This window comes from Rhinatrema bivittatum, chromosome 3, assembly GCF_901001135.1.
Source record: "Rhinatrema bivittatum chromosome 3, aRhiBiv1.1, whole genome shotgun sequence".
Taxonomy (NCBI): Eukaryota; Metazoa; Chordata; class Amphibia; order Gymnophiona; family Rhinatrematidae; genus Rhinatrema; species Rhinatrema bivittatum.
The window spans coordinates 271,582,551-271,609,522 of NC_042617.1; the positions used below are offsets into that span (position 1 = coordinate 271,582,551).

Below are 26,972 nucleotides of genomic sequence, written 5' to 3' on the forward strand. Positions count from 1 at the left end.
TCACCTACCTCACGCCTTGTGTCAGGTGGAGGATCCAGTGGGTTCAGACATGCATGGGCTACCTTAATTACATGCTCCAGCTTACGGGGCTGCTCCTCCACTTTTGCTGCCAGAAACAATGCTGCTGGTGCCACAATCTGTCAAAGGGGAAAGGAGGAAATGAAAACCTCTCCTCAACAGTCATCCACTTCTCTTCTTTATAGTAACACAGTAAATAATAGCAGAAAAAGACCATCTGGACCATCCAGTCTGCCCAATCACACTGCTAAGGACACATCTTAGCCACCAACCACAGTGTGGGTACAGAACTTGGGATTTAATATGCAGTTGAGAGAACATTTTTAAAGTAAATCAGCTTCACAGGTGTTACTGTAAGATTACCACACATAAATCACACCCACCATACAGGCCTAACTCACACAACCTCCTTTTCACTGGATTGGGTCAAATGCAATGACTAGCCCTTCTCTGGCCCAATACAGCTGCCTTCCCCTACTGGGAGCACCATACATATTTTTATTTTAACTTGTATTCAAATATACAGTAAGGCATCTAGTCCCGTTCCCCAACAAGCAAAAGCAAGATTATAAGAAGCCCTGTAATGTGGGTTACTATCACAGGTGAACTGGAATCAGTGGTCAATTCCATTTGAAAGGAAATATTTATGACAACTGTTTGAGTCTTACTTACATTTCGATGAAATTGGGTAAAGGACTGGACCATGTAGAATCGGTGCATGTAAACGATGGCTGTATTGATAGTTAGTTGAGAGCTGGTGTAATATGGTTAAGGAAAATGGAGAAAAATTCTACAAGTCCCACACTCAAACCCTGGGACTTTAAAAACGTTATACCTATCCTAAGACACTCCAACAGCCTTTGTTCTAAATCACAGTACAGTGCTGGTGAAGCATAAGACTTCTCTGCATACCTCTGCAACCATTACTTCTATCACATTCCTGTCTCTTCCACCCTTCCCATTACTTTAACACTTCACTAAAAGCCAGATACACTAAAGGTTTATTTTTACAATTTTGTGTCTATAGGAAAAATGCTTAGTATAATGCCTACAAAGAAACCCAGCCTCTGTTTCTCTGTTCCTTGTATGCCATGCATTTTTTTAAATCTTTCTTTTGTGGCACATATGCACACTAACAAAAGTTCATAGGTAAGTAATGCACATTTAGAATTTCATATTAAGTTACAAAACTGTAACACTTACTAAAAAAACATTGTACTATGTCATTTGATGTTTCTAGTGTGTATGTATATATATACATTGCAAGAAAAAAAAGTGTACAACAAAGACAATTGCAAACTTCTAGCGTGGGAACCATTAATGAGACTCTACTGCCTAAGGGAAAGTTAAACAGCTGAAAGCTCAATGCCTATATGAGTTAGGAAAGCAATTAACCCTAATATATTCTTCTTTAATATTATAGGTGTTTTATTATAATCCTTTGTTTACAAAATAGATAATGTTTCGAGTCATTTAGCATGTTGCATGCTCCAGGATTTCCATACAGAAATTTAGCAAAACTAACATTACCTTTTACAGTGATCTACTGAATGGGGAAAAGGAGTCTGTGGTGTAGTATATAGTGCGATATGACTGTACGGGGCTCAAAAGGGTTATTAAAATTGAAAAATTATAAATAGCGAGCTCTCTGCCCACAGGTAGAATTGTGTATTTTTGCATACATGTATATCTTTCGTTATACACGTTGTAAAGCGGGCATACATACATACATACACCTGCACATCTAACATAAATCTATAGCAGCGTATGTACATATTTCCGCACACGCCAACTCTCAGTCACCGGAGCAGGCCCGACTCTCAGAGGCAGGCCAGGCCCAACTAGGCCCAATCCCAGACCCTGGCCTCACGCCCTCCCCGGCGCACGGATACACGTTAAGTCGCTGGCCCATGTCCTGCAGTAGGTTGGCGGCCTGCTGCCGGTAGGAGAGCTCTTTGTCCGGGTCGAGACCCGCACGGTGAGACGGACTTTTCGCCAGCTGCTCCCGACTGAAATACCAGCGACTCGCCTCCATAGTTCGGCAGCAGGGCACGCACGTCGGCCTACGCACTGACGTGCGCACATGGCGTAAGGCCGCGGCGCGCGCAGCTTGAGATAGACGTCACTTCCTCTACAAGTTATGAAATGTGTACTGGAGAAACGGCAGGGCTGGGCAGCAAGTGCCAGGATGAGACACAGATTAAAGTGGACACTGGGGATTTACCAGCGATCGGAATACGGAATGACTGATTGGACATTAATCAATTCATAGCCAGTATGTGAAATTAATCTTCGTTGCAGATGCGCCCCTCATAATTGCTCTGGGCTTTTCGGGGAAGGGATGTGTGTATTGCTGGGATACGTGCCGGCGGCTGGAAAGTCTGTACGCTGATTGGCTTAACGCTTCTCGGCGTTCACATGGCAACGGAATAAACCTGGGCACCGGCTGTCAGTCGGTTCCCCTGGGGGCTGGAAGCGCGCGGAGGTCAGCTATGGCCTTCTTCAGCTTAACCAGTGTGGGACACCAAGATCCCTTCATAGGAAGGAAACTGCAACCAGCAACAGTCGAAAGTTCAGGTAAGCAACGCCCCGCTCCATCTTTCTGCTGAGGGATAGAGCCACTCACTTCCACCTGAAAGCTGCTGGAAGACAGGAGACAAGCAGAGCCTCGTAGCCAAGGCTGGTGTAGGAAGACTTGTCTCCTGTTGGGGCAAGGGTGCTTTTTTTTTTTTTTTTTAATTATTATTAATCACTTGGAAATCTTATTTTAAAAGATGTGTGTGGAAATAAGTCAATACAAAATAGGGCAATATCTTTTGATTAGACTAACTTACAGGCCGATAGAGTAAGGAGCGGTAGGAAGAGCTGCGTTAGGGCCGGGCGCACCCGCGTTTGCCGCACGCAGAGTCCGGCTCACCTACCGCTCGTTACTGTATTAAAATCGCATGCAAATTCAAGCCGCGTCCATGAAGCGCAATCCATTTTACTGTATAGGCGCTTTATACAGCGCCTATACAGTATCCTGGGTGCGCTGGTACCTGTCATTTCAAATGTCATTTGAAAAGTAAGGCACCAGGAAGTGGATCCCAACTTTAACCAAAGAAAACTTAAAAACCTAAAATCCCCTCCTCCCGAAGCGACTGGACATGTAAAATATGTAAAACCTAAAATCCCCTCCTCCTGAAGCGACTGGACATGTAAAACCTAAAATCCCCTCCTCCAGGAGCGACTCGACAAGTAAAATATGTGAATAAGTGTAACCAACTTATTTTGTTTCTTTTTCAGCCCTTTCAGCCTTCTCTGCCGTCCTCCGGAGGGGGCAGCTGGCGGCGAAAGCGGCTTCCAGCGGCCCCCAACGGCGAAGACGGACGAACGCACGCCCGAAGTGCATGGGCGCTCAAGCCAGCGAAAGCACATGGACGGGCATGTGTGACGTACGCTGTGACGTCACACACGCGCGTTCATGTGCTTTCATTGGCTTGAGCGCCCGTCGATTTGGGCAGTCAAACTGCAGGTTAAAAAGGCGATAGTCGGGGGGCGCGCGTTACTGAATGGGGGGGGGGAATAGCTAATCCGATCGTTTACATCTCATACATGCCGCGGGCGGAAAGGGGTACCCGTTGATTTAAAGAAGCGGTAAGGATGGGTTAAAAGGGATAGTGAATCGCGGGTTGGGCTAACTCGGCCAAATTGTGAGTAGAAAGCGGGTCAGAAGCAGGGTAACCGCGGCCGCACTTTACTGTATCTGCCTGTTAATGATTAGCTTTTAGGAATTGTATTGTCTTCAGGAGGTGAAAGCTTTGGGGAAATAAAAGGGGAGAGCACAACTACAGCTAAAAAGTTGTAGAAAAATTACATTGCTTTAAGTGCATAGCCAGCAGATCTCATCTGCTATGCAGGGCTTAATTTGTGGGGGAGGGCAGTTCCGTCACTTCTTTTCAGGCTGAAGAGACAGAACAGCGGGGTATTTTGTTCCTACCCTTCTTCTCCAGGCAGCCTGCATGGAAAAGAAGTGGAGGGGGCTGAGCCTTAAGCACACAGAGAAGAGAACAGTTTCTCTGTTTTCTAATCCAGTTCCTCCTCTTTTGTTCCCCCCTTCCCCCCTACATCTCCTCTTGTATTGCAGGGAACAGAAGGGGGTGATATTAAAGCAGACATTGCAGACCAAAGAACAGACAAAAAAAGGTTTGAATTGAGTAGTAATGCTAATTGTTAAGGCTTCAACCCCAGTCTTGATGAATGCCACTACTACTGACAACTTTCAAACCTTTTTTTGTGTCCATTATTGAGGGCCTAATTTCTAGAACGCAGAACGGCGATTTGCCACTTTTTTCTGGGACCTGAGAAAGCAGAGCAGAACCGGCAGTATACTTCAGAACAGACCCAGTAGTTGTATGGTCCCCCCGGAGGAAGCAAAGCTGCATGGCTTTGATTCAGGTGTGTGTGTGCGTTTATATGTGAGAGCAACTTCGCACCTGGCTCTGGTCCTGCCCCTTTTAAAAAGGTCAAACCTGGCCATGGCCTCACCCATCTAACCCCCTCCACAGTTCTTCCTTTGTCTATAAATTGAAGTCCTTCTGCCATGTAGTCAAGGCTGTATTTCTCTCATTTATTTTGGACTGGTAATGCAGAAAAGCTGAATTTAGTCATTGGTGTCACAGTCAAGGAGTAATACTAAGAAAAACCAACACATTCTATTAAATCCAGAAAAACACAAATGCATATAGGAAGTGTAACCCTTTGCTGGGGTGTTGGTGGTTCCCTTAGGGCCATAAAAGTACTTATAAGTCTGGGCTGCTCTTGCCATCCTTCCTGAACTTTTCAGGGAGTGAGCTCTTTTTGTGGGGGGAGAGAAGCTCTTTGGCCCAGGAGATGGAGAGCCTTTTCTATGGTGTATGATGTTCTGGTGTGGCGTTATCCTCAAGGACAGACAGGCTGGACTCAGACTATGTGTTCAAATCATATATTTATTGATCATTTCCAAAAGGTCAATCACTATCCTTCAAACATTCAACAAATGAAACTGTACACTTGAACTGTTTACATGGTGTCTCTGCTGGGTGCTGGTATCCATCTCTGCAGCTCCTGGGAGGGAACTTGCCACTGCCTACTCATCTGCCCAAAGTTCAGTCGGATGCTCACAGCCTGATCCCTTTGGAGTGGAGATCCAATTGGGACTCTTCCAAAGCTTGATGGTACAACCTTGATGGACTTCTCAGGGAGAGAGGCCAGATATTCCAGTTCAGCTTGCAGTTCTCTATCTCCTTCACCAGGTTGTGCAGACGGGTGGGACAAAACCTCCACATGACCAAACAAGGGGAAAAATCCAAAAGTCTCACATTGGGTGGTGCTGTCACTGGTCTTGTGTGCTCTCACCTTGGAACAATACAGAGGCATTATGATATTTTCTGTTTTATTCACCATTCCCTTTCTAATAATTCCTAACATTCTATTTGCTTTTTTGACTACCTCAGCACACTGAGCCGACAATTTCAATTTATTATCCACTATGACGTCTAGATCTTTTTCCTGGGTGGATGCTCCTAATATGGAACCTAATCGAGGCCGGCGGGGTCCGAAGAAGTGAACACTGGTGCTGCTAACCACAGCCGGAGACCAGCTGTTCAGCTGGGGGCCTTAGATCGGAAGGGTACTTCTGTGTGTGTGTGACAGGGAGGGTGCTTCTGTATGTGTGTGGTGCATATGTGAGTCAGGGAGGGTGCTTGTGTGAGTCAATGTGTGTGCGCAAGAGAGAGATGGAGCATATTTTTGGCTGGCTTGTGGCTGTGAGAGAGAGGACATGTGTGTGATTGAGCCTGTTTGTAAGTGAGATAGAACATGTGTGTGATTGAGAGCTTGTGTGTAAGTGAAATAGAGAGATCATGTGTGTGATTGAAATCCTGTGTGTAAGAGGGAGCGAGAGCATTGTGTGATTGAGAGAGACTGGCCAGAGAGGTGACATGTGTATGTGTGATACTGATCAGGGAGATGACTGGTGTGTGTGTGTGTGTGTGTGTGAGAGAGAGACAGAAACTGGTCTTGAGGGTATGACTGGTGTGTGTGTGTGAGAGAGAGAAGAGACTGGTTGTGGTCCCTAAGGAAGAGGACTGTGAGGACAGCTTCAGCAGCTACTGCTGCTTCTGGTATGGCCTGCAAGGGAAAGGAGTAGGAGAACTGCTGGAGAGGGTAAGTAAAGGTGGCTTTTTAAGTTCATTTTTCTTGATTGACTACCATTTTAATTATTGGGTAGTATGTGATGTGTCTGCTGCTTGAAATATTTTATTGGTGTTTGGTAAAGGTTTCAAAATTTGCTTGAGTCTTTAATTATTGGATATTCTATTCATCAGCTGTTTTGAAATTATTTTATTAGTATGATTTTATAATTATGATTCATGATTTATATATCTTGATTTTATTGATTGTTTCATGAGGAATGGTGACATTTTTGTTTTTCCATTGTTGCTCTGTATAGAGTCTGGCGTCATGCGTTTTACAGTTTAGTTTTTGTCTGCACATTTCCATTTATACTTTATGTGGCTTTATTCTGTATTTGGTGAGAGTTTGTGTTCTGCATGCAAAGACTGAGATGAAGCATTCTTTTAGCATGTGGTTTCTCTTTAGGGACCTGTAGTAGCTTGGCCTGTTCTGTTTTCCTGATAGGAGGTGTATTGATATTTTGGATTCTGGTGTAATATTTGTGGTATTCTTTTTCATAGGAGTTTTGACAAATAGTACTGTGTTGATAAGGGAGGACCATGCCGAAATATAGGGGTGTGTACATATATATGTAAATTATATTGTATATGTAATTGGGTACCCATGGGCCAGTATGGAGAAAAATCCCCTGGGCCACTATTTTCCCACAATCTGCCCCTGGCCAAGATTACAACAGACCAGTGGGTCCTGGAGGTGGTAAAGGACAGCTATGCTCTGGAATTTCTCCAAATTCCTGCGGCTGCATTTATGGTCTGTTCATGCGACTCTCTATAAAGAAAGTAGCAGTGGAGACTACATTAAGGTGGCTGTTGGATTTGAAGGCTGTAATTCCTGTGCCCAGATCGCAAGAAAATATGGGCGATATCCAATTTTGTCATTTCCAAGAAGGAAGAGGGATCTTTTTGGCTCATCCTGGATCTGAAGTGAGTCAAACAACATTTGCTGCGACTTATTTCGGAATGGAAACTGTTACTTTATAATGGTGGTACAAACAGAGGAATTTTTCACATCTCTCAACCTGACTGAGGCCTGTCTACATATTCCCATTCACCAGGAACATAGTTTCCTATGCTTCACCATTCTGGGATACACATTTCAGGCCCTGCCCTTCGGGTTGGCTGCAGCACCCCGGACCTTGTCCAAGATCATGGTGGTGGTAGAGGCGTCTCTGCACAAGGACAGCATTCTGGTCCATCTGTATCTGGATGACTGGTTGATTTGGACATCACTTGGCATCTTGCAAGGTGGTGATCTTGCTTCAGGAGCTAGGCTGGGTGGTGAACTTGGCCAAGAATAGTTAACAGACATCTCAGATGCTAGAGTATTTTGACATATGATTTGATACGGAGCAGGCAGGATGTTTCTATTTATTTATTTAGATTTTTATATTCCGCTTTTCAGCACTTCAAAGTGTACATCAGAGCTGATTACATTCAGGTACTTCTACTGGAGAGTCATATTCAGAAGTTACATTTTCAAGTTCAACCCCTGAGAAGGATTATTCGTCAGATGGTGTGCTCTTACCTCAAGGTCCTGGAAGAAATGGCAGCCACATTGGACATAGTCCTCTGGGAGAGGGTGCACATGCGACCCCTTCAGTATGCATTACTTTCTCGGTGGAATCCGCAGTCATAGGAGTACACAGTGAGACTCCACTTGCCATTGGAGGTGAGCATCTACGTGTAGTGGTGGTTACAAGTGGATTATCTCAGGAAGGGGGTTTCATTGGAGACATCAGTCCTAGTTAGTGCTCACTACAGATGCAAGCCTTCTGGGTTGGGATCTCACTATCAAGAGTTGGTGACACAAGGAGTGGCAGTGGACCGTCAATCAGTTGGAAGCGCGTGCAGTTCGACTGGTATCCTTCACCTAGCAGCTGGAAGCTCAAACAGTAAAGATAATGTTGGATAGTGCCACAACAATTGCCTACATCAATCATCAAGGTGGAACCAGACTCCATCTCCAGGACATATCTGCCTCCCACATTGCCAGGAAGGACAATGTAAGGGCAGACTTCCTCAGCAGACAGATCTTGGACACAGGAGAGTGGGAGGTGGCAGATAAGGCCTTTCAACTCAGTGGTGTGTTGGGGTCAGCCGTACCTGAATTTACTGGCGAGCTCCAACAACACAAAGGTACTATGGTTCTTCGTTTAAGAAGGGATCCAAGAGCACTGGGAATTGATGCTCTTGTTCAGGTTTGGCCGCGGAGTGGGGTTTGTTATGTCTTCCCACTGTGGCCAAAGATAGGCAGGGTCATTCGGAATATTACGAGTCAGACCAAAACTGTACTTCTGGTAGCTCTGGATTGGCTCTGGAGGCCGTGGTATGCTGATCTTCAGAGGCTACTGGTGGACAATCTCCTCAGACTGCCTTTCAGGATGGATCTGTTGCATCAGGGGCCCATATTGCACCACAATCCGGGTGGTTTTTGCCTTACGGTTTGGCCCTTGAGAGGGCTCTGATTCTGAAGCATCGTTATTCTTCAGTGTTTTCCATTTTGCTCCAAGCCAGGAAGTTTTCTATATCTCTAGCTTATGTTAGGGTTCGGAGGATGTTCACGAGCTGGTGAGAGGAGCGAGATTCTCACCCTCTTAAAGCTGAAATTCCACTGATCTTGGAATTTTTGCAGGAAGGTTTGGTTAAAGGCTTGGCCTTAAATGCTCTGAAGGTGCAGGTGGCAGCTCTCGCTTGCTATAGGGGGCAAGTCAGTGGTAGACCTTTGTCTTCCCACCCAGATGTGTCCAAGTTTCTGAAGGGAGTTAAGCATTTGTGTCCTCCCTTACAGTTTCCGATGCCTCTTTCGGATCTTAATCTGGTCTTGCAATTTTGGTGGATCCTACATTTCAGCCACTATTTGGTCTCTTTGTGGCTGTTCATCTTGAAAACAGTTTTTCTGGTAGTAATCTGTTCAGCACGGCAGATTTCAGAGTTGCAAGCTCTTTCTTGTCATGAGCTGTTTCTACGAATGACTCCAGGGCAGTACAGCTTAGGACTGTATCTTTATTTAACTATAAGTGGTTTTGGAATTTCATTTGAATCAGGCTATTTCCCTGCCTTCACTGGACAGGGATAGCGATAAGGGTGATTATAGTCTCATCTATTGCATGCCTTGGACATCACGTGGCACCTGGTGCAATACTTGAAAATTACTTGCTCTTTAAGGAAGTCTGATTGACTGTTTGTGCTCCATGGTGAATGTAAACAAGGAGAACCAGCGACGTGGGTGACTATAGCCCATTGGGTGAAATAATTCTTCATGGCTGCTTATGTGGATGCAGATGTCTCATTCCACTAGAGCTCAGACAGTTTCATGGTCGGAGCTTCAGGTTGTCTCCCATCGAGATTTGCCAAGCAACGATGTGGTTCTCTTTACACACTTTCTCCAAGCATTACTTCTTGGACATTCAGACTCAGGAGGGCATGGCTTTTGCACGTGCAGTGCTGAATGGACCGCGGGCAGCATCCTGCCCTTTTCAGGAGTAGCTGTTATGGTTGGGCAATAGCCAGGTGTGGTGAACACCACCAGCAGGGGTGACTCAGGACAGGAGAGTAGGAGCCACAGCAGAATCTCTGGTAAGGCTGGTTAGAGTCTCTGGATCCAGGTGCAAGATGATAGGAGTCTCCGGTGCCGGGTGCTGGTTGAGAGGAGTCTCTGGTGCCGGATGCTAGCTGATAAGGAGTCTCTGGAACACGGTGCGTGGGGGTAAGGGTGAACTTCGGGAAACACTGGAACAACATGGGGGTACGCGTGGATGTGAGTGCAGGTATGGGTGGAATCAGGATAGCGTGCAGGTAAATGTGAGACTGAATGTAGGTAAGTGTGAGCTGGAAGAGAGAACCAGGGCAAGCAGGACAGATAATGACTGGACTAGACAAACCAAGACAAGACTACACTGAACATGAACCACAAAGGCCCGAAGGCAGCGAGGCAAGGAAGCAGGGGGAGTAGGACAGTAACAGGGAGGGAATCAGGAACAGAGGGGAACAATGAAGCAGGCAAGGCAGAAGGCTACAGGACAAGAAAAGCAGAGGCCTAAGGCCACGGAGCAAGACAGGTAGCGAGAAGCCCGGAGGCGCACAGGAAGTAACAGGAGGCTGAAGCAGGGAGCCTAAGGGAACTCTATGCCGAAGCACTGAGGCATGGGCTAGGCGGGGTTAAGTAGGGAGTTCGGGACATGGAGCAGATGGGTAGGACAGACTGGGCCAGCCAAGGGAGTGTGCTCATGAGGGGCCTCTGGGTGGTGAGGAGGCTGCACAACAGCCATAGTCGTAACAGTAGCTTTGGTATCTCCCACTGATACGGATTGGCCTGCCTGAGTGCAGAGGAAGGAGAAATTACTGCTTACTTGATGATTTCCTTTCCTGTAAGGAAGGCAGGCCAAGCCACATCATATCCATAGCTGCGTACTTGCTTTTAGTTTTTCCTTTATATGCGGAAGAAAAAGTGGTATTTTTGATCATTTGTTGAAGGACTGAAAAGTGATATAACCAGCCTGTTAACTATTTTTTGGCTGAGCTCAGTGTTTCCCAGTTGGTTGGGAGCATGAGTGGTTAACTGTGAATACTCAACGCACAATTAAACTCTGGAATTTGTTGCCAGAGAATGTGGTTAGTGCAGTTAGTATAGCTGTGTTTAAAAAAGGATTGGATAAGTTCTTGGAGGAGAAGTCCATTACCTGCTATTAAGTTCACTTAGAGAATAGCCACTGCCATTAGCAATGGTTACATGGAATAGACTTAGTTTTTGGGTACTTGCCAGGTTCTTATGGCCTGGATTGGCCACTGTTGGAAACAGGATGCTGGGCTTGATGGACCCTTGGTCTGACCCAGTATGGCATGTTCTTATGTTCTTAGTTATGTTCAAGTTTAATCAGGTTGTCCACAGTTTGGCTTTTCTAGAGATACTGGTGGGCTGATGTTGGGGCAGGGCTATATGTCAGTGACGTCAGCGAGTCAGCTTTATTCAGACTCAATCTGCTGGTAGGAGTGCATAACCCACTGGTATAGATTAGCCTGCCTTCCTTAGAAGAAATGAAATTATTAGGTAAGTAGTAACTTCTCCTTTCAGGATCTCCACAATGAATGTGCATGATGCACTGTCTCCATTATATGTAAATATATCTCACGCATCTTCAGAGCCGTAGCTGGCCTATGGCTAATATGGCTTCTGCCATGGGCACCATCCAGTAAGGGCACCATTGTACGAAAACTATCAGCCTCCCTTCCCCCACCCTGGCAGTAAAGAGCAGCGCAGCCCACGGAGCCTCAAAAACAAACTATTTCCTCCTCCTGCCAGGGCAATGAAGAGCAGCATGGCCTACACTCCTGATCCCTCTATTCCTGATCCCTCCCCAGCAATGAAGAGTAGCGCTGCCCATAGAGCAGCAAAAAAATTGGCCACCTCCTCCTCCCTCCCCCTGGCCTAGTAGTGCAAAGCAGCAGGCTGCAAAAACCATTGATCTTTTCCTCTCCCTTTTCCCGTCTGACAGTGAAAAGGCGCAGCAATGAGCAGCAGCAGTGTGACCCATGTGGTGCCAAAGCCTGTGTAAAATCTTGCCAAATCTCCAACATTTTGTCTATTTTTGTATTCAAACTCTGCTTGGCTGTTAAATATTCATATGTTTGTAGTTTATTCATCCTTGATTTCCATACTCTCAGATTTGGCCTATCTATTTCAATCCATACTATCAAAATGGTTTTCTTAGCCACTTTATCTAAAAATAACTTTTATCTCATTTTAAGATGCATTTGATCATCGACCCCAAAAAGCCAGAATTTTGGATTCAGTGGCAATGCAGTCTTCAGAATATCACTCGTATAGTGTTGGGTCTCCGTCCAGGAAATTTGAATTTTGTCACAATCCCAAACTGATGTAGAAAATCGCCTTTCCCCTTTTGACATTTTTATACAAATCTCTGAAAGACATACAACAGCCTTAACAGCTCAAGATTGGGACAAATAAATTTGATGAAGAAACTTAAACTGAGTCTTTCTAGGTATTACATTTTCCATACAAGTATTCAGCTTTAGAAAACAATTCTTCAATTCAAGCTTTGTTATCCCTAGACCCTGGAATTTGTTCCATTTATCAGTACTCATTAGAAACGCAATTTCCCCCTTAATATTCTGTAACCTCTTGTAAAAGGTTGCATATGTACTTTTTCTTTTTGCCTTTTCCGAATAAAATGTTTATATCATTAAACTCTGTATTATGTCTGACTATTTGTCTCATAATATCTCAACTCTCTATGAGAGAGAGAAAATTGTTGTTGCAACATTTGAAAATAAATACAGGATTACATTTGTCTCTCCAATCAGAATCTGTCGTATCAACCTTTCAGGGTTCTTCATCAAATTGTGTTAGGGCCCTAAAGCCCGTGATAACGCGATAACGTGTGCGTTATTTATCACAGCGCGTGCTGCATATGCAAATTTGCAAAATTTATTCAGATGGGAGGAGTTTGGGCAGAGTAAATGAAAATGAGATGTGGTTATGCCCGAAACAGGATTTTTCACAAATTCCAAGAAAGAGAGCATGCACAGGCGGATGTACGAACAGCGCAGTACACATCAGTGAGGATTTGATGTGATTTAGAATCAGGAAAGGTACACAAAGATGAGATTTCTACAATGTTCTCGCACCCTAGCTTGATAGTACCTAGGTAGTGTTACAGTTTTGGCTGCAGTGCAACCGCCTCACCACCAGGGGTCCCTCTAGTGCTGGCTCTCCTGACAGGCCCAGGCCATCTCCCCTGTCCACTCTATGTTCTGGGTTGGCCCTTATAACCCTGCCTGACAGTTCCCTCGGTGCTTCGGCATCGAGCTCACCTGGGCTCCCTGCTCTAGCCCTGCGTGGCCTTCGGGCCTTTCCTTGCCCTGCGTGGCCTTCGGGCCTTTCCTTGCCCTGCGTGGCCTTCGGGCCTTCTTCCTCGCTTTTCTTACCTGGCCTACGGGCCTTCTGACCTGCCTGCTCTGCTTACGGTGTGTGGCCTACGGGCCTTCTGTGTATGTGTGGCCTACGGGCCTTCTGACCTGCTTGCCCTGACTACGGTGTGTGGCCTACGGGCCTTCTGTGTATGTGTGGCCTACGGGCCTTCTGACCTGCCTGCTGTGCTTACGGTGTGTGGCCTACGGGCCTTCTGCCTGTGTGTGTGTGGCCTACGGGCCTTCTGACCTGCCTTGCCCCGCTTATGGTGTGTGGCCTACGGGCCTTCTGTGTGTATGTGTGTGGCCTACGGGCCTTCTGACCTGCCTTGCCCCGCTTATGGTGTGTGGCCTACGGGCCTTCTGTGTGTATGTGTGTGGCCTACGGGCCTTCTGACCTGCCTTGCCCCGCTTATGGTGTGTGGCCTACGGGCCTTCTGTGTGTATGTGTGTGGCCTATGGGCCTTCTGACCTGCCTTGCCCCGCTATTGGTGTGTGGCCTACGGGCCTTCTGTGTGTGTGGGTGTGGCCTACGGGCCTTCTGACCTGCCTTGCCCTGCTTACTGTGCCCTGACCCAGCCTGGACCCAGACACTGCTGACTGCCGCCTGCCCTGACCCAGCCTGTACTTAGACACTGCTACTGCTGCCTGCCCTGACCCAGCCTGTACTTAGACACTGCTACTTGCCGCCTGCCCTAACCCAGCCTGAACCCAGACTCTGATACTTGCTGCCTGCCCTGACCCAGCCTGGAACCTGACACTGTTTCTAGCTTCCTGTCTCTCTCCACCTGGAGCCACCCTGCTGGGTGGTGTTCACGACTCCTGACCGGAGCCCAAGCGTAACAGGTAGTGAGTGCATCAGTCCATTGCTTACAGTCCAGTTCTGTTTTCCTAGAGGGCCGACTCCAGTATGACCCCCTCAAAATCTCTAGCAAAGACTCAGCTCAATCTTATCCAAGTAGTAGAAAGTCGTATCCGGTACGACCTTCACAGTCTTTCATAAACAGTTTTGGACCCCCGTAATGCCATCTCCAATGCACTCTTATTAAAACGTCTGGGTGAGCTCACGCCAGTCCCATTGGTGCACATGGCCATCTCCAGCATGACTGTTATGAAATCCTTTTCCTTTTAAAGCAGTAAGAAAAGGAAATGGTGCTATTTAAGAGGAGAAAGGATTAACTGCAGACAAAACGTTTGTGACTTCAAGATGCTATATGTCTTCCGAATTATGAGGCGTACTCAATTTCAAGCATCTCAACCACAGCTTCATCCGACATTATATAACATCTTATGATGTGCTTACAAATTGCCGTGTTTTCTCCACTTCCTAAAACATTTGTACCTTTCCTTCTTGCCATATTCTTAGGTGCATGGGATATTGTAATGCAAATTTGATCTGCCGCTGAGCTAGTGTAGCACACAACTGGTTAGATTCCTTCTGTTTTATAGACTCATTAAGGAAGTAATCCTGAAAAAGCTTGATGGAAATGACCTGATAATTTAATTCTCTCACTTTCCGATACTTTTGCATCACCAGTTGCTTATGGGTGAAATTCAATATTTTCACAAATTCAATGCATGGTCAGGTCTCTCTTGCCCACTGGTTGCCCAGGTGATGCACCCGCTTGATCTTCATGGTGCCTTGCAAATCCAGCATATTTAAGTGTCTGGGAGCCACTTCTCTAAGAAATTTGTAAGGCTGGTTTCGGTGATCCCCTCTGTAATCCTATAATTTGAATATTGTTTCTATGAGAGCAGTTCTCTAAATCATCCCGCGTTTCCTCTTGAAACTTTATCGGTTCCTCTAGCTTAATAATTCTCCCTTCTTGCACCAGCATCTCATCTTCCATGGTAGAAATCCTCCCTTCCACACTATCAATCCTCGAGCCAAATTGTGCCATAATGGTTTTTAAGTCTATTTGCTCAAATACGGTGGACAACGTATCATCTAAAGCTGACACCACTATCATTTCCCTGGAAAGACCAGGCCAAGGCACACTTCCTGTTGCAGTGGCCATTTTCCCTTCTCCCACACCTGTTTTTTCTTTTTTTTGCCCCTTTAATGTGCATAATTCCAGGCGACTTTTGCATAAAACAGTCAATTGACATATATATGCTCACCAAAGTTGATTTTAGCCACTTGCAGCCATGTTTGAGGTCAGATTTCAGCTGAAGAGGGATGGCACCCGGACTCTGAGAAAATAGACTTCCCAGGCAAACTACATCCAGGGCTGGTGCAAGGGTATTGGGCACCTTCTGCCTTGTGTCCATCCCCCTTCATCGCACCCCCATTAGGGGGCGTGAGCCATATGGGTTCACGAACTGTGGCGCCGCAGCGGCAAAGAGGAGTGGAGATTGCCAGATCTCCACTGCTCGTGGCTCCACATGGCTTGTGACCCCTAATGGTCAGCACGCTAGGCCAAAGCCCAAGCCATGATGTTTTATGAAGAATGGTGGAATTTCTGTTTTTCATAGTCAGGCTTGTGGTTTTCAGTTCAGTTTTTATATGCACATTTCTCTTTACACTTTATGGTCTCTCTCTTAGGAATTTGGTGAGTGTCTGTTTGGCATGTGTGAACAAGATGAGGTGCTCTGCTAGCTTGTAGTTTTTCTGTCGATAAGCAGGCTGAATTAGCCATTCTTAAAGGTGACGTCATCATGGCGGCAGACATCTGAGTCTCCAAGTCAAAAGTTTTTGATCTGCTGCGCCTGCGCGGCACTTCCTGTGTGAAGCACAAGCCTGGTCTCTCCAGTTAGCTTTTTTTTTCTACGCTCAGGCACAAATGTCTGATTCTCTCGCACCTCTTCATTGCTTAATTTGCTATCTTTTACTTCTTAATCACATCTGCGATTCCCCAGACAGTACTTTTCAATGCTACTATGTCTACTCCGAGGAAATCGGAGTTCAAATACTGTCAGTGCGGACACAATGTCCGTCACTGACAATCATAATTACTGTTACATTTGCCTAGCTCCAAACCATGACCAGGCCAAATGTAAAGACTGCAGCTGCATATCTCTTAGGGCAAGGAGGGAAAGGGCAGTGAAAATCGCTGGACTTCGGGAACAAGAAGCTGCCTCCTCGACAGGGAGTTATGTGCCCTCTTCGAGGCACTCGGTTCATTCCTCCCCAGGACCTAAATCAAAGATTTGAGAGGTATCCAGATGAGCTTCATCAGAGGAACTGAAGGGTAAGAAACACCAGACCCCCTCGGGGTGTAGAGGTCGCCTCAGCACCTAAGAGACCCAGAACCAAAAAAGGTACCATCGGATTCGTCGTTGGAACATCAACACCACACTAAACATCGAGATGCATTGCATTCAAAGCACACCGATTTGAACTCTGACACACTCATCGGCGCACAATGCATTGAAGCATTTATCGGTACACGATGCAGCAGCGCATCCATCGATGCACAATGCTTTTAACGACCTTCAAATCAGGGGACAAGCTGAAACCATCCAAGTCAGGTTTTTCAACACAAATTACTCATTTTAAACCTGCTGTTCTCTTCTCAAAACATCAGACTTCTCAGAAGAGCAAATTCCTACAGGAGACTAACGGATCACACAAATCTCCAATCCTCTCATCAGATCCCTTCCAGGATATCCTCTCAACCTCCTTGGGTATCACCACTTCCTATAGACATTAGTTCCAGATCAGCGTCATCAATGGACACCCAGTCTGTAATATCTTGAATGTCATTCAGTCACACCAATATTACTCTCTTTTTCCTCAGGAAGATCTCTTATCAAAAAGTGTACCTGACCAAGAACCGAATCTGGAAAACAATTTGTGAAACTTCACAGGAAACATCATCGTAAGAAGCCTGACGCACAGGCTATTAGATCTCAAAAAGCCATAAACCAAATCTCCTCCATTATTAAAGATCTATTCTCTATGTCATATCCTCAAGATTCTCCTCCACATCCTGACCAGAGAGGCGATGCAGATCCACTATCTGGAGTTTCTTCCCCTGAGGAGCAACAATCTCCAGCCCTGGAATACCATCCTCATATAGTCCCTTGCTCTCCACAAGCCAGTGAACAACAGTCTCTACAGGAGGACTCTCCATGAGACCATTCTTTGGACAGTTCAATAGGAATTCCCTCTAATCCCCCAGAAGAACCTCTAGACCACTCATCTCCTCCGGAAGATCTCACCTATTCAAAGTTTGTGGAGAAAATGGGCAATTTTCTAGGAGTAGAGATCCACAAAATTCCTGACCCATGACAGGAGGTGTTCGGCTTACTAAAAATATTAGTTGCACTGGCAGAGCCATCAGCTCTTCCATTGCATAAACTGCTAGATTTAGTCTTATCCAAAATGTGGGAAACCCCACAATCAATTCTTCCAGTATCCAGAAAGTTAGACTTAAAATTCAGACTTCAGAAGATAGCCACATACAGTGTTGTCCAGCTTCCTCACCAATCAGTAGTAGTGGTAGAATCCGCCATAAAACGGGCCAAAAAATCCAGACTACACGCTTCTAGTTCTCCATTTAAAGAACATAACATCCTAGACGACTATGAAAAGAGAACTTTTATAGTCATCTAGGAAACATCATCAGCTGAATTTCCTTTCCCATCCTCCCCTCTCGTATCTTATAACCCGCTTCAAGAATTCTTCTGTCTTCTCTACTGAATCAAGAAATATGATCTTTTTCGTCAGAAGGCCATTCAACTGGTATCCAAGAACCAGATAGATGGGGTTACTACTTCCAATACTTCCTCATTCCCAAATGCTCAGGGGGTCTCCAACTGATCCTGGATCCTCGCTCCCTAACCAAGATTCTTCACAAAGAGAAATTCAAAATGACTTCCCTAAAGTCGATACTCCCTTTCATTCAGAGGAATGACTGGATATGCTCTTTAGATCTCAAGGATGCTTACATGCATATCTCAGTACACCCTTTCTGTTGGCAGTTCCTGTGCTTCCAGGTCAACTCCACACACTACCAATACCCTTTGGTCCATCCTCTGCTCCCAGGGTTTTCACCAAGTGTCTAGCTGTGGCTCACCTAGGGAAAAAGGTAGATCCCTTGATGCCTTATCTCAACGATTGGCTGATAGTATCTCCTGACCAGATGACTCTGTCAACCTCTAGAATCCACAATCTCCTTTCTGGAGTCTCTGGGATTCTTCATCAACTACGAGAAGTTGATACTCAAACCAACTCAAGTCTTGCAATTCATAGGAGGCAGAATAGACTCTATCCAATCTCGAGCCTTCCTTCCCCAAGAAAGGATAGATTGTCTTCATCACTTCTGCAAGGACTTACTCCTAAAGTCCAAGATCACGGCTCGTCAAGTGTTAGTATTGCTTGGTCACATGGCAGCAGCTTTCCATGTAGTACCTCACCCTTGTCTTCACATGCGTCATCTTCAATGGGTACTAAAAGCACAATGTACACAATATATTCAACTAGTATCCTCTCAGATAACCATGTCAAACTCCATGAAGAGACATTCTTTGGTCGGGTCCGCCGCATCCCAAGGGGCCTCCGCATACAGAAAGAGCCGCGCCTCCACACTGATAACACTACCTTCTTGACTCGCTGGAACCAAATATTAAATAAATGCTCCCTGGATCTTATGGTCTTGATCATCGAGACTACAAAACAGCTACAAACTTCCCTTCAGGAAGAGTTATCGAATCATTTAGATATCATTAAGAATACTACCACGACTGAAGTATTTGATCAAGAGCTCATTGAATTTCAGAATCAGCTTTCTAAATTCAGAACTGATTTGAAAACAGTGAAACATCAGAAGTTTGTGCGCGACGAGACCGATTATAAAACCGGATTTGTGTACAAATGGATGGCAAAGTCCCACCCCACAGTAGCAAGAAAGGTGACATTTGCACACGATTCCTCGGGCGAAGAGACCTTAGCGGTACACCGGAGACCAACCCAGGAAAACGTTCTTCCTGTTGCAACACTTCCTTCGGGACAGCCGTCAACCTCATCTATCTCGGGACAGTCTATGAGCTCTTCTGCATCTACTCGTTATGCATCTGTTGCAGCTTCTTTTTTGGACTCCGGCCAGAAACCACCCAATCCCGGACAACCATCCAGGAACACCCGGCTCCGGGGCCGTGCCAATCAACAATCGTCTTACCGTGTCACCAGAGCGACCAGTCATTTACCAGACCCGTGGCAATAGAACCAGCAGCTGTATTCAACTTATCATCTCGGACTTTGTCCAACACTGAACTTGGGATTTTGGGCAAAGGTTTATCATTTGTTCCCACTGTCAAATGTAATCTATTTGATTTAAAGATTCATCTACATCGATTTTTTAGATCCCTCAAGTTAAAATTATTCTTTGCAGACTCCCCTTCTAGCCGTGATGAATCATTGGTACGTGTGAAATCCAGGTGGATCCCACCGGGTCCGGGTGATCCATTGCTGTCAGCCTTTGAAAAATTGGTTGATCAGGATTTACACAGTTTAATGTCTAGCCCACACTATGTACATTTTAATTTGTCCAAATCCGAATATCAGGCAGTTATTCATCTTCAAAATGATCCGTCCATAGTTATAAAACCTGCTGACAAAGGGGGTGGGATTGTCATTCAAGATAAAGACCAATATATCACTGAAGTTCACCGCCAACTTCATGATGTGTCCTTCTACCTCCCCTTATCAGCAGATCCTACTCCGGCATTACAACAGGAGATAAAACAGGTTGTGGAGCAGGCAACAGAGGATAGAATAATCACTCCCCGGGAGGCGAAATTCCTGTCACCAGACTACCCCACCACACCTGTATTTTATACTTTACCGAAAGTTCACAAGTGTCTTCAAAATCCCCCAGGCCGCCCGATCGTTGCGGGCATAGGATCACTTCTGGAACCCCTGTCCCAATTTGTCGATCTTTTCTTAAAACCCCTTGTTCCTCAAATCCGTTCATACATCCGTGATTCAGCGCATTTCATCACTATCCTAAACACTACACCAGTTCCGCAAGAACCTTTTTTCTTTGTTACACTGGACATAATTTCACTATATACAAACATCCCCCAGGCAGAGGCCCTACAAATTGTTGAATCCGTACTCAATACCCGCCCGGCTCCCCAAAGGATCCCAACATCTTTTTTAGTTACATTAGCCAGTTTGGCACTTACAAAACACTTCTTTCGGTTCCATGACAGGTTCTATCATCAGATTAAGGGGACCGCAATGGGGGCCACTATGGCCCCTAGCCTGGCCTGTTTATTTGGTTCTCATTTTGAAGATTCTTTTGTTTATCCATCCACCTGGTTTCATTTTATTTCTGCATGGCTTAGATTTATTGATGATATTTTTTTCATCTGGCATGGCACTGACATACAATTTTTTATGTTTCTGGACTGGCTTAACTCATGTGATCCAAATCTCCAATTTAACTATTGTATACACCGGTCTAGGATAGCATTCTTAGATATTTTGATTTCAGTAGATGACTGTCGTTTTGATACCACCATTTATCGTAAAGATACTGACAGGAACACACTGCTGTCTTTCCAGAGCTGTCACCCTCGTACTTTTAGGAAAAACATTCCCATAGGTCAATTTCTCAGGTTGCGGAGGCTTTGTTCCACTAGGGGTGATTTTTTAGAACAAGCTAATACAATGACATCAAGATTTCTATCTAGGGGCTATCCTCCACGGGTAGTAAGAAGTGCTATGAAACGAGCACTTTTTATTAACCGGGATTTACTTTTTCTCCCACAGACTCGTTCCGATGATACGGTGAATAATTGCATTTTACCTTTCTCCACATTGAGTCATCAAATCACCAACATTATTCGCAGACACTGGCAGTCTCTTTCTTTACACCATCTTTTTCAGGGGCCTCTTAGATTTACTTTCCGTAGAGGGAAAAATTTACGGGACAGACTCATTCATGCTGACCTATCTTCACGTTCCCGTGACTCTACCTCTGCCCCTGGGCACCAACCATGTGGCCATTGTGCCATGTGTTGTCACACGGTACCTTCTGCTACATTCACCCATCCGGGAACTCAGAAGACATTTTCTTTAAGATCACATTCTGACTATACTACCGCAGGCGTTGTATATGTGATCACTTGTGCATGCTCATTGGTATATGTAGGAAAAACTTCCCGCATGGTTAAAACCCGGATGATAGAACATTGCTCTAATATCCGCCATGCCAGGGAGAATGAACCCTTAGTGGAACATTGGGTGCAGAAATCACATACAATTTCAGATCTCTTGTATTGTGTACTGGAAGTTGTCCCCTGGTCTCCTCGGGCCGGCAATTATGCTGAGCAGTTGGGCCGTATAGAACAAAGATGGATATTCACCCTCGACACAGTAATCCCTAAAGGTCTCAATCGGGAAATAGAGTGGTTTCTGTTCACCTAATTAAGAGTAAGTGTGGAGTGTCAGGTGTGTGACTGCTAGGTGCGCTCCAGGTACGGGGAACAATTGGATTGGTTCCCCTGAATCACATGACCTGTTCACCTGGAGATTGGCGCCTTTTCTGCTGGGTTCAAATACCTGTCAGTGTCTAGGGTAACCGCGCTCCCTGCCATATGTAAATTTATTCTTCTGTCAGGTATGTTGTTCCTTTATATTTGTGTGAATTGAGAATGTTTTCGGCATTAAGTCCATTATTGTATCCTGATTTATATACATATCTATTTACAGCTTATACTTTGAATGCCTTGTGTTCCCTCCCGATGCAGCCTGAGGCGAAACACGGGACCGTGTCGGGGGACGCGTTTAAGATGTCTGCTTTATAATTCAGTGGAGTTGCCATATAGAAATAATAAACAATTTCTGCTTTTCAACAAACTGCATTGAAATTCTTGGGATTGAACATTCGTCTCTGCACTTTTGTTTTGGATGCGATTGGTTAAGTGCAGCAGTGCTCTGTTGTGTTTTTGGTAATTGAAATCTCCCATTATTATTGCACTGCCAAATTGGTTTGCTTCCCTGATTTCTCTTAGCATTTCATCATCTATCTGACCATTTTGTCCAGGTGGACGGTAGTATACTCCTATCACTATACTCTTACCCAACACACATGGGATTTCTATCCATATCAATTCTACTGAGCATGATGTTTTTATATAGACACGGGAAACAACCCTTGTGGCAGTCTCACATAGGGGTGCTGTGGTCTAGATGGTATGGCCCTCTCTTTTCTAAATGCATAGTCCTTCACACCTTCATAGGGATCCTAATAGGGTCCTATATCTGTATTAGCAGTATTTGAAAAATTCCTCCAGGACTTACTTGCCAGGGTTGAAATACACTTCCCCCTGTATCCCACTAGTCTCCCTCCTCAATAATTTATTTTGGGATGGGGTGGTGAGAGTAAACAGTGAGTGCAATTTTTCTTTTCTAGTGAGTGCACACTCATCCTCTCCTCCACTCCCCATCTTATCAGGTGCCTTCTCTCCTCTTCCTCTGATCCCCACCTTATCCCTTTCTTCCCCTACAGCCCTTTCACTCCTCTACTCCCCCACCCTGCCTTCCCTTCCTCCTCTACTTTCCTGCCCCGATACTCTCTCTGGGGCCGATGCAATACAGTGTGCTCAGTCGAGCGCACCTTATAACCCGCAGGTGAATGAGGCTATTAGGCATTCACTCCTGATGCAAAAAAAAAAAAAATGTGCGTCTAGGACGCACATTTTAGCAATCAGAAATTAATGCCTGCCCGGAGCAGGTGTTAATAGCTGAGTGCTCCTAAAACTAGTACAATATTAAGAAGGAGGAAAAACTAAAGTGACAAAAAAAAAACAAAACACCAGCAGTCGGGTGCAGGAAACAGACACTCAATTGACTAGCGTCCGTTTTCTGAACCCCTAGCTGTGCGGTGTTTAGGAAAACAGACGCCATTAAACTCAGCGTCTGTTTTCCTAACCGGCGGACAGCTGACGCTCTTGGGCTCTCGTTAGTGAGGAGATGTTAGGGGCGCGCAAGCGGTCCTAGCGCACGTGACCCCCTAATTTAAATATTGCATTGGCGCCCCCAGGAGGGGTGCATTAAGAAAGCGGGCGCTGACTGTTCAGCGCCCGCTTTCTGCGCATAAATATTGGATTGGCCCCATAGCCCTTCGGAGCTCTGATCGGAGCTAAAGCCATGGCCATCTCTTGGGCCTTGATTGGGGCCAAAGATGACATTTCACTCACAAAAATCTGCTTTTCTCAGGTAAGCAGGCGAGTGGATATTTCAAATCCTGCAGCTAAGAATGTTTTTCAAAAGCTATTGTTTAATAAGACAAGTATGGCCATTTCTCAGATCATCTGATCCTAAAGATTGTAAGCCAAGTTATGATAGCAACTTGGTTTACAGTCCAAGTCTATAGTGGAGGGAGTAGCCTATGGTTAGAACAGCAGGTTACAAATCAGGGAAATCAGGGTTCAAATCCCATTGCTACTCCTTGTGACCTTGGGTAAGTCATTTTTATCCTCTGTTGCTTCAGGTACAAACTTAAACCATAACCATAATCTATTTATAGCCCACTCAAAATCCCTAAGTAGCTCACATAAAGGACATTCACAATAAGAATTCAGTGTACAAAAACAATGCTAAAATAACCTAATAAAAGCATGGCAAGATTCCTTAGCAGATTCATATAAACATTTCTAATAAACACTTAAGGATGTTCAAAATTTTAAAAGGAAAATAGCTATAAAATAAAACAAAAAATATAAAAGTAAACAGCAAAGCCCTATTATTTATAAGCCCTCTAGGGATAGGGAAATACTTACAGTACCTGAATGTAATCTCCTTTGCAATGCCAAAAAGTGGAATATAAATCAAATAAATACATTTTGTCAATATGGGGCTCCAAAGACGACCATTTTCAAACCTCAAACTATTCAACATGCATATGTTACTGGCTGGAAACAGGCAGTTGCGATTAGCCAGTTGGTTGATATTCACTGGCTTTCTATTATCAGGAAGATTGTGTTAAATATTAACTGGCAATATGAGTGATTGGGGGTGGTAGTCCAGGTTTATTTGATTTATGTATGTATTTATTTTATATTCTGCCTTTTTCAGGCACTTCAAAGTGGATTACATTATTTATTTATATATATATTTTTTGTATACCGTTATTTGTGGTAACATCATACATTCAGATACTGTAGGTTATTTCCCTGTCCCCAGAGGGTTCACAATCTAAATTTGTACCTGAGGTAATGGAAGGTGAAGTGACTTGCCCAAGGACACAAGAAGCAGCAGTGGGATTTTGAACCCTGGCTTCATAGCCCGTTGCTCTAACCATTAGGCTGCTACGTCTAGCTTGTAAATAACGACTAGGTTACTTACAAGCTTTCTACAGGCCAGAGTTCTGAGGTCTAGTCAGGCGGCCAGGTTTAATATCCTTCTTCCAAAAAAAAATGTGAGACTGGCTCAGACTAGGGATTGCTCATTTTCAGGTGTTACCTCCTGTAGAGCAAGGGTCCCTGAACTGCGGCCCACAGGCCAGACCTCTCTCTGTGCTTGTTTGGCCAGCTTGCTATGCTTTTTATTTACAGGGCTGGATTCAGCCTGTGGAAGAATTTTTTTGTTTTCTTTTTTATCTGCAGTGGCAGCAGGGAGACAAAGCCCAGGATTCACCCCCGATGAATGTAAGGGCAGTGGGCATGTGAGGGGAGGGGGGAAAAAGGGAAGGGACTGGGGAAGAAAGTCAGGGGAGGGGGATAAGAGGGCAGTAAGGGGAGGGAAAAGGGTGGAAGAGGAGTGAGAGGAAGGGAATGGGAAGTTGAAAATGAAAGTAAGGGGATGTGTCTCCCTTACATCTGGAGGAGGGAGAAACAGGAACATATGTAGAGGTAGGGGAAGCAGGGCTCTCAGGAGTATGGCAGGGTTGCCAGCTTCCAAGAAATCTAGATGTATTATTATCGGCATGTTATCTGTCGCATCCTTGGGAACCCTGTTCTCTCCCCTTCCCAAGGGGGAACCCTGACCATTGACCTCCCTGGCACTATTCATTATTTGAAATTTCCTATGTGGCCCTTCCCTTGAAAAGTTTGGAGCCCTCTGCTATAGAGATTACCGTAACTACTACTCTTTTAGAAGAGTCCAAAAACCTGGGTGTTTAAGCAGGGAGATTTCTGAGAACTGGCTTGGGGAGGGGATTTGCTGATTGTTTGAAAAGTATAATAAGGACATAGTTATGGAGGCTTTAATTCAATCTCTACTTATACCTGCAAAATATTTGATTTATTAGTTGTTAGCTGGAGTTAGTGGGACAAACTTTTATTGGCCTGTGTTTTGAAAATGTTTATGATTCTTATGTTTTATATCATTTTTGTTTTTAGGAATTGTATTTTGTAAATCGGAGGTGTGTGTGATTTTAGGATTTATATATTTATGACTTCAACGTGATTTGCCTTGAGCAAAATGATTAGTTTGGAAAGGTGGAATATAAATGAATGCATCAAATCAAGTCTTGCTGTTCAAGGCCTTGAAGGAGTCAGCTGTGGCCCATGTGGAGCTGGCAGAAGGGAGATTAGGATTGGGAAAGGGCGGGGATTGAAAATTGTTATAAGGGGAGAAAGATAAAAGGGAGAGGAGGAGTGAGTAAGAGGAGAAAAAGGTATTCACATAGGTTTTTCCTTTCTAATTTGTCCTCCTGGAAGAAGGGGTCTTCATATTTGAGGCTCTCTTCTATATTTGGGCCAACACAGAACATCTTGTCAGAGTATTCAGGGAGAAATATCTGGTTCTTAACTGCTGTCTTAAGGAGGTCAGGCAGTTGCACCAAGATTACAGTTCATTGTGTATCATATACTGTTAAGTCAATGGCAGAACAGGAGCTTCTGCCAAGCCAGAGCACCTAAGATTTCAGATTCAGAGCAAACCACTCTCAAGAAAACCTTCTGGGAAGGTGAAGTTCAGTGAGATAATCTGACGGCACTGTTCTGATTTGTCCTTTCAGAAGAGGAACTTGAGAGAAAGGAGGAACTGGATCCAGGCAAACTGCCCCCCATCAGCCCCGCAGCAGACACAGCGGACAGCTACCCGCACCAAGGCAGCCAAGAGACGAATAAAGAAATGATGAAACGTGATCAGCAAATGAAATGTAGGTGCACATTTAAATCGTTCATTGCAGGTTAAAAGAGAGTGGTACTCCATTATTAAGTCGCTAGTTTACCAAACTAATAAATGTGTCTGTATCAATCCATGGCATGACTGCACCTTGAGTATTGTGTTCAGTTCTGATTGCCCCTTCTGTAAAGAGAGATAGTGGAATTGGAAAAGATACTAAGAAGGATGGCCAAAATGATAAAGGGGATGGAATGGCTCCCTTATTAAGAAAAGCTAAACAGGTTAGGGCTCGTCAGCCTGGAGAAAACACTGCTGAGAGAGGGATATAGTAGAGGTTTACACAATTATGAGTGGTGTAAAATGAGTTAATAGGGGACAGTTGTTTAGCCTGCGGCCTGCAGGGCATTTCATGAAAACCAACTGGCAATAGATATAAAATAAATGGTTTTTGTCAATCCATGCACAATTCATCTGTATAGTTTGCCAGAGGATGCGGTCAGAATTAATCGTAACTGGGTTTAAAAAACTTTTGGAAAAGTTTCTGGAGGACAGGTCCATTGCCAGATATTAGCCAGGTAGATTTATGGGCTGCCACCTCTTACTTTTGGGGATGAGCAACAGGGAAAGGATCTCCCCTTCAGGATCAGTTGGATATTTCTCACAAGAGCCCTGGCTTAGCTGCCATCAGAGATTGGATGTTGGGTTCGATGACCATTGGTCTGACTCAGCATGGCACATTTTATTTTCTGTGAGGCTATGAACTCAGGAGGAACTGGGCCAAAGACATT

At 44.9% G+C, this 26,972-nt stretch overlaps 2 protein-coding genes across 5 annotated transcripts in view; one reads left to right on the forward strand and one right to left on the reverse strand.

Moving 5' to 3' along the window:
* Positions 1-2,100, reverse strand: part of CCNT1 (cyclin T1) — a 27,319-nt gene extending 25,219 nt beyond the window's left edge. The window contains exons 1-3 of one of the 2 annotated variants that reach the window (XR_003855518.1): positions 1,911-2,100; positions 691-772; positions 9-137 (exon numbers count right to left, since the gene is read on the reverse strand). Coding sequence is in view for 1 of the 2 variants with exons in the window: in XM_029594622.1 (XP_029450482.1) it covers positions 9-137; positions 691-772; positions 1,911-2,053 (354 nt within the window). In the remaining variant the exon portion in view is untranslated. The remainder of the gene's footprint in view (positions 1-8; positions 138-690; positions 773-1,910) is intronic. The other variant, XM_029594622.1, reaches the window with a different exon arrangement.
* Positions 2,101-2,164: 64 nt separating this feature from the next.
* Positions 2,165-26,972, forward strand: part of TEX49 (testis expressed 49) — a 28,306-nt gene continuing 3,498 nt past the window's right edge. For 2 of the 3 annotated variants that reach the window (XM_029594623.1, XM_029594624.1), the window contains exons 1-2: positions 2,165-2,595; positions 26,075-26,218. In XM_029594623.1, coding sequence (XP_029450483.1) covers positions 2,511-2,595; positions 26,075-26,218 — 229 coding nt within the window. In that variant the 5' untranslated portion in view covers positions 2,165-2,510. The remainder of the gene's footprint in view (positions 2,596-26,074; positions 26,219-26,972) is intronic. The other variant, XR_003855519.1, reaches the window with a different exon arrangement.